The sequence below is a fragment of the Trachymyrmex septentrionalis genome, unplaced genomic scaffold (assembly GCF_001594115.1).
Source record: "Trachymyrmex septentrionalis isolate Tsep2-gDNA-1 unplaced genomic scaffold, Tsep1.0 scaffold9, whole genome shotgun sequence".
Classification (NCBI taxonomy): domain Eukaryota; kingdom Metazoa; phylum Arthropoda; class Insecta; order Hymenoptera; family Formicidae; genus Trachymyrmex; species Trachymyrmex septentrionalis.
The window spans coordinates 929,377-948,117 of record NW_017306091.1 but is presented as its reverse complement, the minus strand read 5'-3'; the positions used below and the strand labels follow the sequence as shown (position 1 = coordinate 948,117).

General features: G+C 24.9%; 3 protein-coding genes across 3 annotated transcripts; all 3 read left to right on the top strand.

Annotated features, from left to right (window-relative positions):
• The first annotated feature begins 2,133 nt into the window (after positions 1-2,133).
• LOC108755608 (odorant receptor 43a-like) lies at positions 2,134-4,061 on the top strand. The gene is made up of 5 exons (XM_018498723.1): positions 2,134-2,582; positions 2,652-2,751; positions 2,920-3,039; positions 3,653-3,808; positions 4,008-4,061. The coding sequence occupies exons 1-5, from the start codon at positions 2,134-2,136 to the stop codon at positions 4,059-4,061; spliced, it is 879 nt and encodes a 292-aa protein (XP_018354225.1).
• Positions 4,062-9,200: 5,139 nt separating this feature from the next.
• On the top strand, positions 9,201-11,042 carry LOC108755607 (odorant receptor 43a-like). The gene is made up of 5 exons (XM_018498722.1): positions 9,201-9,649; positions 9,768-9,867; positions 10,077-10,196; positions 10,590-10,745; positions 10,986-11,042. Exons 1-5 carry the CDS (start codon positions 9,201-9,203, stop codon positions 11,040-11,042), a joined length of 882 nt encoding a protein of 293 aa, XP_018354224.1.
• A 3,412-nt stretch (positions 11,043-14,454) lies between these two features.
• Positions 14,455-15,994, top strand: LOC108755829 (odorant receptor 13a-like). Its single transcript, XM_018499129.1, has 5 exons — positions 14,455-14,906; positions 14,994-15,093; positions 15,290-15,409; positions 15,588-15,743; positions 15,941-15,994. The coding sequence occupies exons 1-5, from the start codon at positions 14,455-14,457 to the stop codon at positions 15,992-15,994; spliced, it is 882 nt and encodes a 293-aa protein (XP_018354631.1).
• The last annotated feature ends 2,747 nt before the right edge of the window (positions 15,995-18,741 follow it).

Below are 18,741 nucleotides of genomic sequence, written 5' to 3'. Positions count from 1 at the left end.
ATTATTCAATTTAATGTGTTTTATTTTATATAATATTTTAAATTAATATATTTGTTATATATTATATTTATATAGGAAGAGAGTAATATTTTTAATATATAAGCATTAAATGTATATGCCATATAATGTCAGATATAATATCTAAATATTATATTTATTATTTCATATTTAATATATATTGAATTTATATTACAAATATAATATATAATATAATTTATTTAAGATTATTAGGATTCCATTTGTATTAAATATTGAATATATTGTATAAAATAAAGCGACTACAAACGCGAATACAAACTCGATATTCATTACACACATTACAACTCAGATAGAGCGAAGATATTATTGTACAAATGTATCTTCTCTAATAAATACGAAACGAATAACTGATGCTTTCTTACAAAATTTATTAATAACTACAGCAAAGGTGCAACCGGAGCGTGGGATATAACAAGTGTATATAAACACGTTTTTTTTTTGCTAACTTGAGAAAAATACCTACCTATTATTACGAATATTTTTTATCCCTAAGTTTTACACTATTATTCGGGGTGCAGAAAACTTTTGAAAAATATAAAACGAGGGTTGCGCGACGTAGAATATTTAAAATACTTCGCTGCTAGTTGAGATCGTTCAGTCTTTTCAAGAATTATTAAGAGCATGCGCAAGCAATACTTCTTGCTAAATAGAAGGTAACGTTGTTGCATAAAAAGGAAATCGCTGTCAGTCTGTAGATAACATTCGACATGGATGATTCAAAGTATGCCGGATATCAAGGTGCTCATCGTTGAAACTGCAATTTGAAAAAAAAAGATATTATAAAAATATATTTATTTATAATGTGCATGTGTGCAAATAGTAGTGAGACTTAAGATGTATTTTACTTTATTAATAATAAAAAGTTTTTTTAATTGGTTTTTTTATACAGTATTATGTCGATTAACTTATTTAAAAAATAGTAAATTAGCTAATGTAACTAGAGTAAATGTATGATATTCTTATTTTATGAGTATTTTTTGGGAATAATCTTTGATTTTGTATAATCAAAATATGATTCATAAATACATTTATAATTAATAATTCATAAAAAGTTATTATATTTTTAAATATTTTATAATATTTTTTTGTACATTCTGTTAAATAACATTTTATTTATTTTATTCTAATTGCGGATTTATTTGTGTGTATTTATGATTATGTTTTACCATATATGAATTCCAATTTATTAAGTTTCCTACAGATAGATTTCGAATGGGCAGTGAAATTAAATCGGATTGCTTTAGATTTTATTGGACTTTGGCCTAAAACCGCAAAAAACACTAAACAAAAATTAATATGCAATATTCGAGTACTTATCGTTTTTCTGTCCGTAACGTGTGGCGTACTGATTCCTTCTATACATTCATTCATAAGAATTTATGGAGACATAATGCTAATGCTAGACAATTTACAATTTACCTTGCCGGCAATAAGCTGTTCGATAAGAATCGTAATTTTTTGGTGGAAAAAGGAAGGTAGACAAAATTAAGAACAATATACGCTTACTTTATATAATTATAATGTCATAAAGAATATTTTATAAATTAAATATATATAAATATAAATAAGAATAATTTATATATAAAATAATTGTCTGGAAAGTTTCTACAGATGTTTCAATAAATAACATCCAGCACTTTTACGTCAAAGAAATTACAAAATTACTTGAAAGATGGAAAAATATTCTGGAACAAAATAATTTAAAGTTATTTCTAATAAGAAAACTTTTTATTTAAATTTTGCTTACAAATCAGTATAGATTTTTCAGGCAATCTAATAATTTCATTTATATATTATATGTGCATGAATAAAATCTATTTAAATTATGATTACAGTGTAATAAACATTTTAGATTATTAAGTCTCTTTATTTTGCTATTTACTATTTGTTTTTATTACTTACTTAAATATTATTTTTGTTATTAAAGCTATCATAAAGTAATATTTATAGCTTTATATCTATCTATTTATTTTAAACTTTTTATTGCTTAAGATTAATGTTATCATAGTTTTAATTTCAATTTTATTATATCTACTATTAAGTATTTAAAATTTTAATAATAACAATTTTAAAGCTATCATACCAATCATGAATATGATTGCGGAAGATTGGATAAAATCGAAAAGTGTGCAAGACAGAAACGTTATGATTAGAAGAGCGTACACTGCACGTATTATTATTATTTGCGCCTATTGCATAATGGGACTAGCATGTTTTTTTATTATCATTCTCCCAAGCTTTGGAATATCAATGAGACTGACTCCCAATATTACTGATCCAGGCAAGCCAATGCCTCTACAAACGTATTATATTTACGATCAAACTAAAAGACCGCAATACGAAATAACATTTATTAGTCAAGCTGTTTACATTCTTCTTGCCACTATGTCTTATACTGGAATCGATAATTTCCTTGGATTACTAATTTTCCACATATGCGGTCAATTGGATATTTTGAAAAATCGTTTGACACGTTTGGATAAATATATTAATTCTCGCAATATGCTGAAAAGTTGCATAATAAAGCACATTCATTTACTTAGGTTTGATATTTACATGAATAAAATATATTATTAATTAAATGTATATAATACAAGGAATATATTTTATAGAGCCATCGGCGTTATTGAAGATACGTATAATATAACACTATTAGCGTTATTTGTATACTTTGCAATACTTTTCGCTTTCTATGGCTTCCGAATAATTATCGTAAGTGTTGAATTACAAATAAAAATTTTATTTGAATAAATTAAATATTGATAATTTATAAACAAAAAATATATATTACGTGTTATTAAATTAAAATTATTACAAACATCAAAGTATATTGTCAACATGAGAATATTATATCTTTAACACGTACCATCAATTATTCAGCTATTCGACGAAGGAAATAATCTATCGATCACTCACTTGATATATTTTATATGCAACGTTTTCACTATATTTTCGCATATGTGCCTCTATTGTGCCCTGGGTGAGATTTTAATGGCTCGGGTGAGTTTTATTCTTTTTATTATAAAAGCAATGTTTACATATGTAATATTATACAATTTATTTCAGTAATTACTTACATAATGTTAAAATAATTAGTAACAATTTAATTTGATTAATTTAAATTTATTATTTAAAAGATTAATATTGATTTTTAGAAATATAGATATTGCGATTGTGTTATATTAAAATATATGAAAGAGAGAAGAATTTTAATATAAAATCAATCTGCAACAATTTTTTTCTCAAAAACTGATTATTAATTGTTGTATTTAAACTTTATACTGTATATGCAATGTTAATCTATGATCTATATGTTAATTTATAATCTTATATGAGTACGTGATATAATTATCTTATTCAATTATGCAACTAATGCATACAGAATTGCTACTAATATTCTAATAATTTTCCTTTTACGATACTATTTTTAGTTTTATTTATATTTTAAAATATTTTATCTTGTTTGATATTATTCACATACAAAAATTTAAATATATAGTAGATAATTTTTTGCATTTAGTATCTTTATATACTTACATAATGTATGATTGTACATATAATCTGCATCTGCATCTAATAATCGGTATCTAAAAACATTTTTGATATTTTTAAGTGTAATGAAATATATTATGCCGCATATAATAATAAATGGTATTCCGTGAATCCAAAAATTGCGAAAGATTTGTTGTTTCTATTGATAAGAGGCACTAAACCAGTCTATCTTACTGCTGGAAAAGTGTTTCCGATGACAATGGCAACATTTTGTGGTGTAAAGTATTTTAATTATAATTATTGCATTATAAAATATTTAATTGTTATTGTAATATTTCCCATGCAGTAATCTATGTCATATAAATTTTATATGTACCTATACTTTATTTTATTGCACTTATATACAATATTAAACTGTACAATCATAGAGTATATTATTAATTATTCTACAATACTTCTAAATGTGTATTTTTCAGTTAATGAAAACGTCAGTCGGTTATATATCTGTTTTGCATACAACAAAGGGTTAATAAAGATAAATCTAAATATTTTTCAACATTATACGTTTTTTAATAGAACATGACAATTTAAGAACTCTACAAGTATTTATATATTAATTGCAAATAAATTATGAATCTTATTGCACGAGTTAAAATATAATACGGATTTCATACTATATTCAGGTACAGATTTGAATTCAGATTAAAATTTAAATCAATTTAAATTAATTTAAATTTCTGCCTTTTATAAATTAAATTATTTAAAAAATATATGATAATATTATACAATATGGAAGATGCTGTCTCAATGATCTTCAAAATGTTATCAAGGTCATAATCCTTTGCCTTAACAATTAGGTGGCGATCTTTTAGTTTCTCAGATATATTAGTTTCTGAGATATTTAAAGTTAAAATGTAATTTCAGTAGTAAATTTTCACTTTGGACGATCTTGATATATGTTCTCAAGATCATGACCCTCAGTGACCTCCACAGAATTTAGCTGTTACTCGTTATTCATTAAAAAGTTATTAAGAATCAAAAATAATTATTGTCTGTAATATTTTAAACTGTAATATAGGATTTTATACAGAAATTTCCAATTTTAGCTATATTAGAAAATAAAAGAAATGTTATAATTTGAATTATAGTTCCGCAAAGAAGATCGGACACCCTTATACAGAAGTGTAGAATGGATATCGCTTGGTATAGAAAATTGAACGCAGGAGCGTTCTAAGCAGGGAAGAGTGGGATGGACTTCGCTTCACTTGAAATATCTACTTTATTCCGATTTGGTATAAAAGAAGAGCATTAAACTATATAGCAAAATATGTAGTCGAATATATAGTAGAATATATATTTTATGTTCAAAAATTATATTCTATTTATAAAAATTATTTTGTCAATAATTTTTAACATATATAATGACCACCGGCTAAAACATAAAGATAGACTCACTCAAGTTAAAGATCACTCAAGTTCATGACCTTGACAACAACGTCAAAGTCAAAGTCATTGAAGCAGCATTCCCAATATTATATAATTATTATATAATTATTATATAATTATTCATTTTATAATTAACCTTTCTATAATAAAAGAAGTTGGATGTGATCTCGTTTAAGGCTCTTGAGTAGTCAATAATCGTAAAAGACACGTAAAGTGGATCTACTAGTTTTTACTCAATGCGCATGCATAGCTTATTTTCACTTCAGAAGTCTATTTACAGACTTAAGGGAGATAAGGATAATCTCTGTCCATTTTTACAAGTGTTTTAATGCGAGTGTTCTCATCGCATTTTGTTTTATTCAAATTCTCTTTACAAATGGCATGCAAGGAAAATCAACGTATCGTTTCTCGCTTATGACGTTACGATTCAAAATGGCTAAGATGACTACTTAGGAGCCTTATCAGAAAAAGAAATTTCACATATATCATTTACTTCTTTTTACTCATTTTGTTATATCAATTGAATGAAATATGAACAAAACAGCATTGGGTCAAATCCAATCCTATATTTCTGGACATCTTGAAAATTCACCTTACCATAGAAGGGTTTAAATCATATTTATCCCTCTTTATATCTTTCCAAAGTAGTCATCATCAAAATAACAAGAATTATAAGAATACAATGTCATACATGTGATATATTTCCACGCATGCATGATTGTGTATGATTGCTACTTAGGAGACATCAGGGCACGCAAGTTGATACATAATTGAATAGTCAAATAAGCCCGCCAAGGGTTCGACCCCAATTATACAAAGAGTCTCGTTCGAAAACGATATGTCTATACAACGCACTTATAGGTAATAATACATTTACAAATAGCATATATGAATGTTATGATGACGTCTTATATTTACCCATCTTTTTAACAATTTCATTATCACATATATTAAATTACTACAATTATACATAGCAAAATCTCTATTATAGAGATTAGAACTCCCTGCTCTCTCAATAATCCTATTATTAACTTTTCTGTATTCTAAATATTTAAGCTTCTATCTTTTTACCTTTGCGCTATTTCCCATATTCTTCATATTTGATTATCACTCAGCAACGTATAAAATGAAAATATTGATAAAAAATATAAGATGCTATGCTTATCGTATTTATCAATAATTTAATGATGTTATTATTTTGCACAAGTAAAAGTAGAAATAACAGTAAAATTTTTTAAAAAATAACTTCTCATAATCATGTGAAAATCATTGTCATTTTTTACTGGAATTGTATTATCTTTTTTTATATAGTATAATTTCTATAATTAATTATTCTGCATATATAAAAGTATTAAGGTAAATATCAAAAAGTTATATAGTTTATGAGATATTTTATGGGGATTAAAATTATATATCAGAATAAAGTATAAAATATCTTTTAAACTATAATTTTTTCTATAAAGGTACTTTAATACTTTCACATGCATAGAATAATGAAATTAATTAATTGTTACAACACAAATACATAAGTAATTGTAGATAAAATATCCTGTACATACGACAGATATTTTTTAATAAATAAATAATAATTTATTAATACTAAATAATTGTATTAAAAGATAGGTAATCTGGTTTAAATCTTCTCTTCAGTATTGCAAATTAAAGTTATCCCGTAATAAATTCAAACATATGACACTTAAGTCTTCAAGAAAATATATATGATTCTTCATTTCAATAACTATTACAGTGATTGATGATGGACCACTTCAACGCATTAATTACTTTGAAAATAGCAACTCAATCTTCACAATGACATTACCTAAATATTAAAAAAAGTGAGATTTTTATTTGAATATCTGCAGCATGTAAGTAAGTAAGTTATATATGGTAAGTAAATTATTTTTACAATACTATATGTTATAGCATAATTATATATGTATTATATATATGTTATATATATGTATGTATTGTATATATATATTGCATCTGCATACATGTATACAATACATACATGTACATAATCATTATTTATTTAAAAACTAAATTATTTATTATTATTTGTTACTAATCAAGAAAAATATATATGTATCGACAGTTTATCTTTCTAAATAAATTCAAAAATTTTTCAACTTATAAACCATTTAATTTTTAGTATTTGTAGCTTCTATCTTAAAAAAGTATTATTTAATAAATCTAACAATTTGGATTATTTAACTTATCATTTATTATTTACATCTTATTTTGAATTAATGTGTTTATTAGTATTATTTGTCACATTATTAGTCACATATAACAATGTCAACAATTAAAAATTTTTACGAATTTGTTTATCTTAAAAGACAAAAACTAATGCAAAATTCTATCCTGCATAGCTTATTACTAACTTTAGTAACATTATAAGCTGATACATTACAGCTGATTGTAAAAACGTGAATATGATGCATGTGCATTTTTCTAACTAACATGGTATATGTATATATATATATATATATATAATAACCTGTTATTACGAAAACTTTTTTACTACTTTGCGTGAGGTGAAATGTTGAAATGTTGAAAACTCGAAACGAGGGGATGCAGAATATTTAAATACATCGTCGCAAGTTGATCGCTCGATACTTCTAAACAGGATAAAGAGCATGCGCATGAAACTTTTGCTGCATAGTAGATAACGGTATTTTCTGAAAAAGAAATAGGTGCCAGTCTTTAAATAACATTCAACATGGACAGTTCAAAATATACAGCATACCAAGGTGCTTCTTGTGATCATTATAATTGAGAAAGAGATGAGTAATTTTATAAAACATACGTTTATTTATGATAATATTTAATGTTTTCGTTATATTTTATCGTCATTAATAAAAATATCCTTTCAGTGCTAATTATTAATATACTTATAACTACTGTAATAAACATTATAGCCATTTATCATCATATTCGAAATAAGGATCTGTATTGTCCATTTGTTCTTATTTATTATTTTTTAAATAATTTGTAAATTTATATAATTAATAAAACATTTATTTTTGCAAACATTTTATTTATATAATTTAATAAACATAATATTTTATACGTTTATATTATTCATTATTAGTTCATGTATACGCTAAAGATTTTATCACATTTTGCATAAGCTATGACTTACTTAACTTTCTATAGATAGATTTCGAATGGGCAGTGAAACTCAATCGTATAACTTTAGATTTTATTGGACTTTGGCCTAAAACCGCACGAAATCCTCGACAAAAGTTAATGTGCAATTTTCGAGTACTCATCGTTTTCATAGCGATAACATTCGGCGTTCTGATTCCTTCTATACATTCTTTTCTAAAAATTTATGGTGATATCATGCTAATGATAGATAATTTACAATTTACTTTACCGGCTATAAGCTGTTCGATAAGAATCGCAATTTTTTGGTGGAAAAAAGAAGGTAAAACAATTTTCTGCTGTAACTCTGAACTGCTAAATGTAATAAACATATAAGCGGTATGCAAACTTATAACAAAATTACAATAAATCCAAATTTAAAAAAATTATTTATGTTTTTTGATTATTTAAATTTACACGTACATTATAAAATTAATTTTTTAAACATGCATACATATGTATGTATATCTATGTGTCTGATTTATATAAATTATTAATTTATGTTAATAGTAAACTTTAAATTAGAAATTTAGAATTATAAAACAAAATCTTAAATTGTTTCGGTATTTATTTATATCCCTTTCTTATTTTCTATCTATCATTTTTCTTAAAAATACAAAATAATTTTTTTTTCGATTTTATTATTAAGATTATATTAAATTTTTTTTGCTTAGAATTAAACCTTTATTCAAAGAATTGGAAAGGATACGGGCAATAGGAATCAAGCGCAGAAGACGTCGCACAAATAATATATCTATGAAGTGTGAAACTTCTTTATTCACTAAAACGCGCTTACATGTTTCGGCTCACTTTTGAGCCCTCCTCAGAGACAACAAAAATTAACATACATAAACTGTGAATAAAAATTATCCTATCATGGTGAAACGTCTTCTGCGCTTAACTCCTACTGCCCATATCCTTTCCAGTTCTTTGAATTATAAGGAGTCTTAATTAGTTTGATTTGTAATACGGATTTAAACTTTTATTGTATAATAGTTTCTGTTTTAATAATATTGAATGTGCATTAAATGTACAATATTAACATTTTTTAAGCTATCACACCAATCATTGATATGATTGCGGAGGATTGGATAGAATTGAAAAATGCGCAAGAGAGAAATATTATGATCAGAAAAGCGCAAATTGCACGTATGATTGTTGCGTGTGCATATTGTATCATGGCCTTAGGATGCTTATTTATTATCGTTCCTCCTGGATTTGGAATATCGATAAGATTAACGACCAATATTACTGATCCAGGCAGAATAGTACCACTACAAACTCATTATATTTACGATGTAACAAAACAACCTCAGTACGAACTGACGTATATTAGTCAAACTATCTATATAGTTCTCGCAGTTTTGTCTTATACTGGAATCGATCATTTTCTTGGGCTGCTAGTTTTCCATATATCCGGCCAATTGAACATTCTTAAAAATCGTTTGATAAATTTGGATACATATATCAATTCTCACGACATGTTAAAAATATGCGTGGCACGACACATTCGTTTACTTAGGTATAGTATTTTCCGAAAAAATTTACGGTAATAATTAATTTGTGAAAAATATATGGTAATAATAATTCAAATAATTTATTTTTGTTTTATATTTAATAACATAAAATATCTATCATAGAGCCATTACTATTATTGAAGATACATATAATGTAATACTTCTCTCATTATTTCTATACTTTGCAATACTTTTCGCTTTCTACGGCTTCCGTATAATCAACGTAAGTTAATAGCAAATACTTAAAAATGAAAATTTACTAATTAATTAACTTTAAATACAAAAATTAATTTATAAAATTATTAATAAAAATAATATCTAAATTATATTTAAAAAATACTATTGTTATTATATTTATAAAATGTATTATTTTAAATGTCTAAATTTTAATTACAAAAATGCTTCTATCACGCATCTTATAAATTCATATAGCTATTCGACGAAGGAAATGATTTATCACTCACACATTTGGTATTCTTTATGTCTACATTTTTTAATTTATTTGCACATATGTGTCTGTATTGTGCTCTTGGCGAGTTTTTAGTAGCCGAAGTAAGTTGTTTTCCTTTTTTTATTTGTATAAACATTGTATATACAACGCTCTATATATTAATACATATTTTTCATTTACAAACATATTGTTATTAATGAACAAATAAAGTTTATTATTTTTTACACACAAATAGTGAAAATTAATATCAGAAATGTATTGATAAAATAATTTATATTAAAAAATTAAATATTGAAAATAGTGAAAATTTAATGTAAACTTTTGAAAAAATAAAAATTAATGCATAATTTACATTGCATTTATTGTTTACATGAATATATTAATTTACATTTTAAATAACAGTACAAATTGATTTATAATCAATGAATTTATTTTATTAAGAAATAATATATAGATACAATTTTTATTCAAAAACGATTTTAATATTTTTTTAGTGTAATGAAATATATTATGCAGCCTACAGTAATGAATGGTACTCCGTGAATCCAAAAATTGCACAAGATTTATTGTTTTTGCTAATAAGAGGTGCCAAACCGATTCATCTCACCGCTGGAAAAATATTCCCCATGACAATGATGACATTTTGCAGTGTAAGATATTTTTGTGTTTAATTATAATTATTGTATAAAAAGCATTTTAATGATTTTAATGATACTTCGTATATATGTAATAAGTCTACATTATAATAATAAAAAAAACTTCTAAATATTTTATTTTATTATATTTGTGTATTTTTTAAATATATTTATGTATCTATTTTATATATACATTATGTACATCTTAAATTTCATGATTACATATCCATATTATTACTAAAAGTATTTTTTCAGTTAATAAAAACATCAATCGGATATATATCTGTTTTGCATACAACGAGAAGTCATTAAAAAAATAAATTTGAATTTTTTTGAAAATGTTATTATTTTATAAAATGCAATAATCCAAAGTTGTATAAATATTAAAATGTTATGACAAATTACAAAGTTTACTGTATAATTTCATAAAAATGTGTTAGAAATTATATTAAATAATGAGAAACATTTTGGAATTAAATTTAATTCTATGTTTTAATTTAAAAGTAATTTTCAAATCAAATCAGCAAATATCAATTGTTGATATTAATTACAGTATGAGCTTTTTCAGATGAATGACTTTGTAGACACAGAACAGTGTCGCGAATATGAGCCGCATCGTAACGCTACAAAAAGCGATGCCCATCTGAAAGCATCCGCAACGCTTCTTGTCATGCCATAATGTAGCCCATATGAACATATTCGCGACATTGTTCTGTAGCGCCACAGAATAGCTCCGCATGAATGGATCGACGCTTTCGATTGTGGTGTAACAAAGTTGCTCATCTGCATGAGCCTTAAACAGATCAAGAAGCTACTGCAATAATTTGTTACCCATAGCGACAAGTATGTAAGTGGATAACCTTTTATTTCATGTAATAAAACATAAAAACAGTACATATATATTTAACCCCGGTCGCGATTGCTTGAAGGAGAGACGGACTTTTCAAAATGTTGCAGATTTCAATTTTTTTACTGAAAAATCAATGTTGAATGTTGTTGCAATCGATAGTTAATATTCTTATTCCAAGACAGGCGGACTACTATATCCCTCAGAAAGGGCAAGCAATCGCCAAGGAATCGAATCAAAGTGGTAAATTTTTTCTGAAAAAAAAAATCGATAACGACAAGATTGAATTATTGCCCACTACTTAATTTGAATATCAATTGTCAAAAAATATGGTTCCCATCTTTTAGATGGTCATAAGGACAGCCATGTCTACCCAAATAGATCCAATTTTACATGGAGTAAGAAAATTGTATTTGCAGTTCACACACTCCTTTCTATTTATTAATTAAAAATATTTGTTAATAAAAAATATTTTATTATATGATTTATTATATATATTTCATTATATCTAAATAAAGCATATATTACAATTATCGTCTTCTTGTGTATCGTTTGCATTAGAAGTGGCAATGAAAAAGAAGGTCATCAATACCATTATATCACTTTGTTTGTAGACTATATTTCTTAAATAAAAGCTAAAAATTAAACTTTAGAAACATAAATACCAGTTAGAAAGTATTTTCTATAAGATATAGTTGTTATTATAATACTGCTTTCAATTTTGCAATCATTAACTTTTTAGTAAAATACACAAAATCGAGCAACTAAAGGCAGTAATACCACATACATATCTAATTTTTTTCTTTTCACAGGAGTTATATATTAAAAATGAGTTTTAACATAAATTTTATGAATTAAATATTATTTTGGATTAATGTATTATAGAACAAATTTTTTTGCACTTATAATTATTAATTATTAAAATCCTTTGACTTTTGATAACACCGTTATTATATAAATAAATAAAATGCAATTTGTAAATATATGTTTTCTATTAAAAAATGAACCATAAGTATTGTGATACCTAATATGAATTCTTCTTAACTACAGTTAGAATTTTATAGCCTTTCCAGACGCGTGAGAATATACCATACGTACACTTTTTCCAGCATGATCAACTTGCAACTTTTTATTCGCAAAATTTGAAACTAGAGTTAACGTAGAAAATTTAAAACTTTTTGTTACAAGTCGATTATTCACTACTTTCAAGAAGGCATATTAAAAGCATGCGCACGAGAAATGTTTTTTGATGTTCAGGAGGTAACATCGATTCATAAAAAAGACAGAGACATCAGTCTTTAAATAACACTGAACATGGAAAGTTTGAAATATGACCGAGGTGCTTATAGACTTGTGTGTGTGTGTGTGATCATTGTAGCTGTAAATAAAAATTTTAAGGAAGTATTTACTTTACTTGCAATATGTGCAAAGAGTGAAAGTATTTGTAATAGTAATAATTTATGTCTTATTAAATCACATCATTAACAGAAAATTATAAATTATCGCTTTTTATAGTGTATTTTTTATTAACATCTGTATTAATCTTAATATATGTAAATACATTAATATCTATATTATATTATTAAATGACATATTGTAACCTGTTAGCTAATTACGGCACTTTTAAGCTCAATCATAATTATTATTAATTATTTGTTTCTTCTTATGAATTAAATAATTTTTAGACTTACATGATTAAATTTCTAAGCAAAAATTGCCCAATATATTATTTTAAACGTATTTTACTAAATACGTTTACTAAATACGTTTACTAAATACTTTTTGTATATTTGGCTAATTATTAGATGTTGTATTATAGTATATTTTGTGTGTGTGTGTATTATGTAATCTTTTTAACAATCTTCGGACTTATCAAGGTTTCTGCAGATTTTGAGTGGGCGATGAAACTAAATCGTTCCACTTTAGATTTTCTTGGACTTTGGCCAAAGAACATTCAAAATCCTTGGCAAAAGTTAATGTGCAATTTTCGAGTGCTGATAGCTTTTCTAGGAATAACGTTCTGCCTTTTTATTCCTTCAATTCATTCATTGATAATAGTTTTTGGAGATATTTTGCTGATATTAGATAATTTACAAATTACTTTACCAGTTACGAGCTGCTTGATTAGGATCATAATTTTTTGGTGGAAAAAAAAAGGTAAACTTTATTTTTTATTTATAAGCTAAAAATATAGTTAATAATGTGATTAAAATACATGATTAACACATATGAATAAGATGATTAAAATATTAAAAGTTGAATATTAATAATTATATATCTTTAAATCTTTCATATTTATTCACAGATATAAATTTAGCTCATAAATTGATACATCTTATTTATTATGTATATATGTACATATATTATAGTTAGTCATGTTAGTATGCTTTCTAAATTTATGAGTATATTAAGTATTTTCTATATCTCATAGATTTTACACTTATGCTATTATAAATGTTAGGAAGAATAAATTAAAAATATATATGTAAAAAAATTAAAATAAAATCTTTTAAATAAGATTCTTATTACTAATTAATTTTTTTTGTAAATAGAAATATTATATAAATTATAAAAAAGAATGTATTATATTAATCATTTCAGTACATGCACATAAATACGTATACTTTTATATCAATAAAAAAAATATACATATATACATATATAAAAATTATTATTGAATGTACTTAATATTTCTTTCGTAAATTCATAAATATTTCCAATTTTTAATTATAATATCATTATGCTTTAAATTTTGAAGAAATAATAGCATTTTATGATTTTTATGATTTAGGATTGATTTTAATATATCTTTCTTATGCTGTAAAACGTGCAAAATTATTTAATTAAATTTTTTAAGCTATTATACCGATTTTAAACATGATCATGAAGGATTGGATAAAAATAAAAAATGATCAAGAGAGAAATTTAATGATACGAAGAGCGCAAACTGCACGAATAATTATTATTTGTTCTTACTGCATAATGGGATTACAATGGTCTTTTATTTCTGTGCTGCCTATTTTTGGAGTGACAATGAGACTGACACCTAATATTACTGATCCAGGAAGGATACCAATGCCTTTACAATCTCATTATATTTACGATATAACAAAAAGGCCGCAACATGAATTAACATTTATTAGTCAAGCAATCTATGTAGCTATCGGTATGATGGCCTATACTGGAGTGGACAATTTTCTCAGTCTCGTGGTTTTTCATATATGCGGACAATTAGACATTCTTGAAAATCGTATGCAACATTTGGATAAATACAAAAATTATCCCAAAATGCTGAAACGCTGCATAGAAAAACATATACGTTTGCTTAGGTTTGTTACTTGTAAGAAAACATATATGTGATAATCTGTACAAAATATGTGATTGAACATATTTGGTATATAAAATATCTTTCATAGAGCTATTGATATCATTGAAGATACGTATAATGGAATACTTCTCTCTTTATTTATATATTTTGCGATACTCTTTGCTTTCTATGGATTTCGGATAATTAGCGTAAGTATTATTGAAACTGAAAATTAAATGAAAATACGTTTATGTCTAAATTGTTCTGCTGAATAATTACGTACATTTTAATAATTATAATCAATAAGTAATTACATTTAAATTTATATGTTATTACAAAATTAAATATTATTACTAATAGAAATAATTATGTTGTATCATTTATGTTTTTTCATAACTTAATTAGCTATTCGATGAGGGAAATTATATGTCGATCACTCACTTAATCTATTTCATATCCTCTATTATCAATATATTTACACACATGTGCCTATATTGCGTCCTTGGCGAAATTTTAGTAGCTCAGGTAATGAGTTACATACACATTTTATTTTATTTCAGAATTACGTAAATTGATGTTGTATAGTTTTGCATGTTAAATAAATATAAATTATCGTACATATATAATAATGACTGATTTTTATTTATATATGAGGTAGTGTATATAATAATTAATATCTAAAAGTACTTTTAATATTTTTAAGTGCAACAAGGTATACTATGCGGCGTATAGTAATAAATGGTATACCATGGATCCAAAAGTTGCAGAAGATTTGTTGCTCTTAATGACAAGAGGTTCTAAACAGATTTGTCTTACCGTTGGAAAAATGTCCCCTGTTACAATGGCCACATTTTGCAGTGTAAGATATTTTAATATTTAATTATAATTATTATATTAAAATATTATTCAATAAAAATTTAGTTGAAACCTACTATACCTACATAAAATTTGAATTATTTTATGTACCAAGTGTACAATCTTTATTAAATTTTATGATTATTTAATTATTAAATTTATATTGTCATCATATTATTATTTACAAAATATATTTTTTAGTTAGTAAAAACATCCGTTGGTTATATATCCGTTTTGCATACAACAAGAAGGTGATACAAAATATGAAAAATGGAAACTTTTTGCCAATATTGTGCAATTTTTGATAGAATACGATAGAAATGTGTCGATATTCATATGTCATTTGCAAATACTTAGTACATTATTCAAGTAGAATGTGCCTAGAATTCTATTAAATAATGATAAAAATGTTTTAGTAGTATAAAAAATCATGTAGAAAAATTTGATTGACTTAAAATAATCGTAACCTGCAAATACTTATTAAATTGTAAGCCAATCTTTTTTTTATATTTAACTATTTATTTTATATAATATGTTAATTATTAAATAAATTATTAGATATAAGTTAACTAATTTTATTACAGTATTATATTTCGAAAGTTATTTATTTAATAAAATAAAAGTTATGTTAAACAAAATATCCTTAGTTTCTATGACAGTCTTTTTCATTCACTTTTGTTATAAACAATTTTGAGATATAAAGTTATCTCTATTTAATATGTAATTATTTGTATTTTCTCACATTAATCAATTTTTCTATTCTTTTTTCATAAAAATATACATATAGAATGTCTGGAATGTACAGCCTCACTCGTCCCGAATAGATAAAGCGGACTAAACTAAGTCGAAAAGTCCCGTACTATTTTGCAATGCTCGCAATAATTAACGAGATATTAACGTTTAAAGATAGCCGAATACGCGCGTCCGCTCAATCTACTTCGAGGCCCGCGGCGGTGAGCGCTTGCTCCACTTCCTGCGGGCCAAGCTATCGATGGCGGATATTCAGCGCTTTAGGAATAATATCTCGATTGCGAAAATTAGAAAATAATCAAGAACTGTTGGAAAAAAGTTTAGTTCATTCTGAACCGTGCATGTACATGCAAAAAAATGTTACGTAAATATTACTTGTTTCAAGTAAATAATAAGAGTATTTTAAAATTATATTATCAAGAAAATATTTTTCATAATGATGCAATCGTTACTCAAAAGAAGAAGAATAAAAATTGCCTTCTCTCTTAGCACTAGAATCAATCATTTTTTTGGGCTGTTAATTTTCCATATATCGAAGCAATTGAACATTCTCAAAAATAAATATTATTTTGGATTAATATATTAATTATAGGACAAATTTTTTTGCACTTATAATTATTACTTATTAAATTCTTTGACTTTCAATAACATTGTATTATATAACAAGTAAATAAAATGCAATTTGCAAATATATTCTTTCTATTAAAAAATACCATAAATACTGTGATACTTAATACGAATTCTTCTTAACTACAATTAGAATTTTATAGCCTTTTTCAGACGCGTGGGAATATAATGTACATACAGGCGCTCCTTTCAACAGTATGATCAACTTGCAACTTTTTATTCGCAAATGTCTCACATAAAGTTCTTGGAAATTTGATGAAAATTTAAAACAAGAGTTAACACAAAAAAATTTAAAACATTTTGTACAAGTTTAAAACATCTTGTTGTTCGATAATTTCAAGAAGGAATATTAAAAGCATGCGCATGAGAAATGTTTTTTACTATTCAGGAGATAACATCGATTCATGAAAAAGGCAGAGACGTCAGTCTTTAGATAACACTGGACATGGAAAGTTTGAAATATGACCGAGGTGCTTATAGTCTTGTGTGTGTGTGTGATCATTGTAGCTGTAAATAAAAATTTTAAGGAAGTATTTACTTTACTTGCAATATGTGCAAAGAGTGAAAGTATTTGTAATAGTAATAATTTATGTCTTATTAAATCACATCATTAACAGAAAATTATAAATTATCGCTTTTTATAGTGTATTTTTTATTAACATCTGTATTAATCTTAATATATGTAAATACATTAATATCTGTATTATGTTATTAAATGACATGTTGTAACCTGTTAGCTAATTACGGCACTTTTAAGCTCAATCATAATTATTATTAGTTATTTGTTTCTTCTTATGAATTAAATAATTTTTAGACTTACATGATTAAATTTCTAAGCAAAAATGCCCAATATATTATTTTAAACATGTTTCACTAAATAACTTTTTGTATATGGTCTAATTATGGTGTGTTATAATTATTTCAATATATGGTGTTATATTATAGTATATTTTGAATTATATATATCTTCTTAATAATTCTTCGGACTTATCAAGATTTCTGCAGATTTCGAATGGGCGGTGAAACTAAATCGTTTCACTTTAGATTTTCTTGGACTTTGGCCTAAGAACCTTCAAAATCCTCGGCAAAAGTTAATGTGCGATTTTCGAGTGCTGATAGCTTTCTTGGGAATAATGTTCTGCCTTTTTATTCCTTCAATACATTCATTGATAATAGTTTTTGGAGATATTTTGCTGATATTAGATAATTTACAAATTACTTTACCAGTAATGAGCTGCTCGATTAGAATCATAATTTTTTGGTGGAAAAAAAAAGGTAAATTTTTTGTTTATAAGTTACAAGTACGATAAATAATATACGAATAAAATATTAAAAGTTGAATATTAATTAATATATCCTTAAATTCTTCATATTTCTTCACAGATATAGAAATTCAGCTCATAAATAAATACATCTTATTTATTTTATACATAGTTAATCATATTAGTATGCTTTTTAAAAAATTTATGAGTATATATTAAGTATTTTCTATATCTCATAAATTTATAAACTTATGCTATTATAAGTGTTAGAAAAAATAAATTAAAAATAGACATGAATAAAACTTAAAATAAAATCTTTTAAACAAGATTCTTATCGCTAATTTTTTGTAAATAAAAATATTA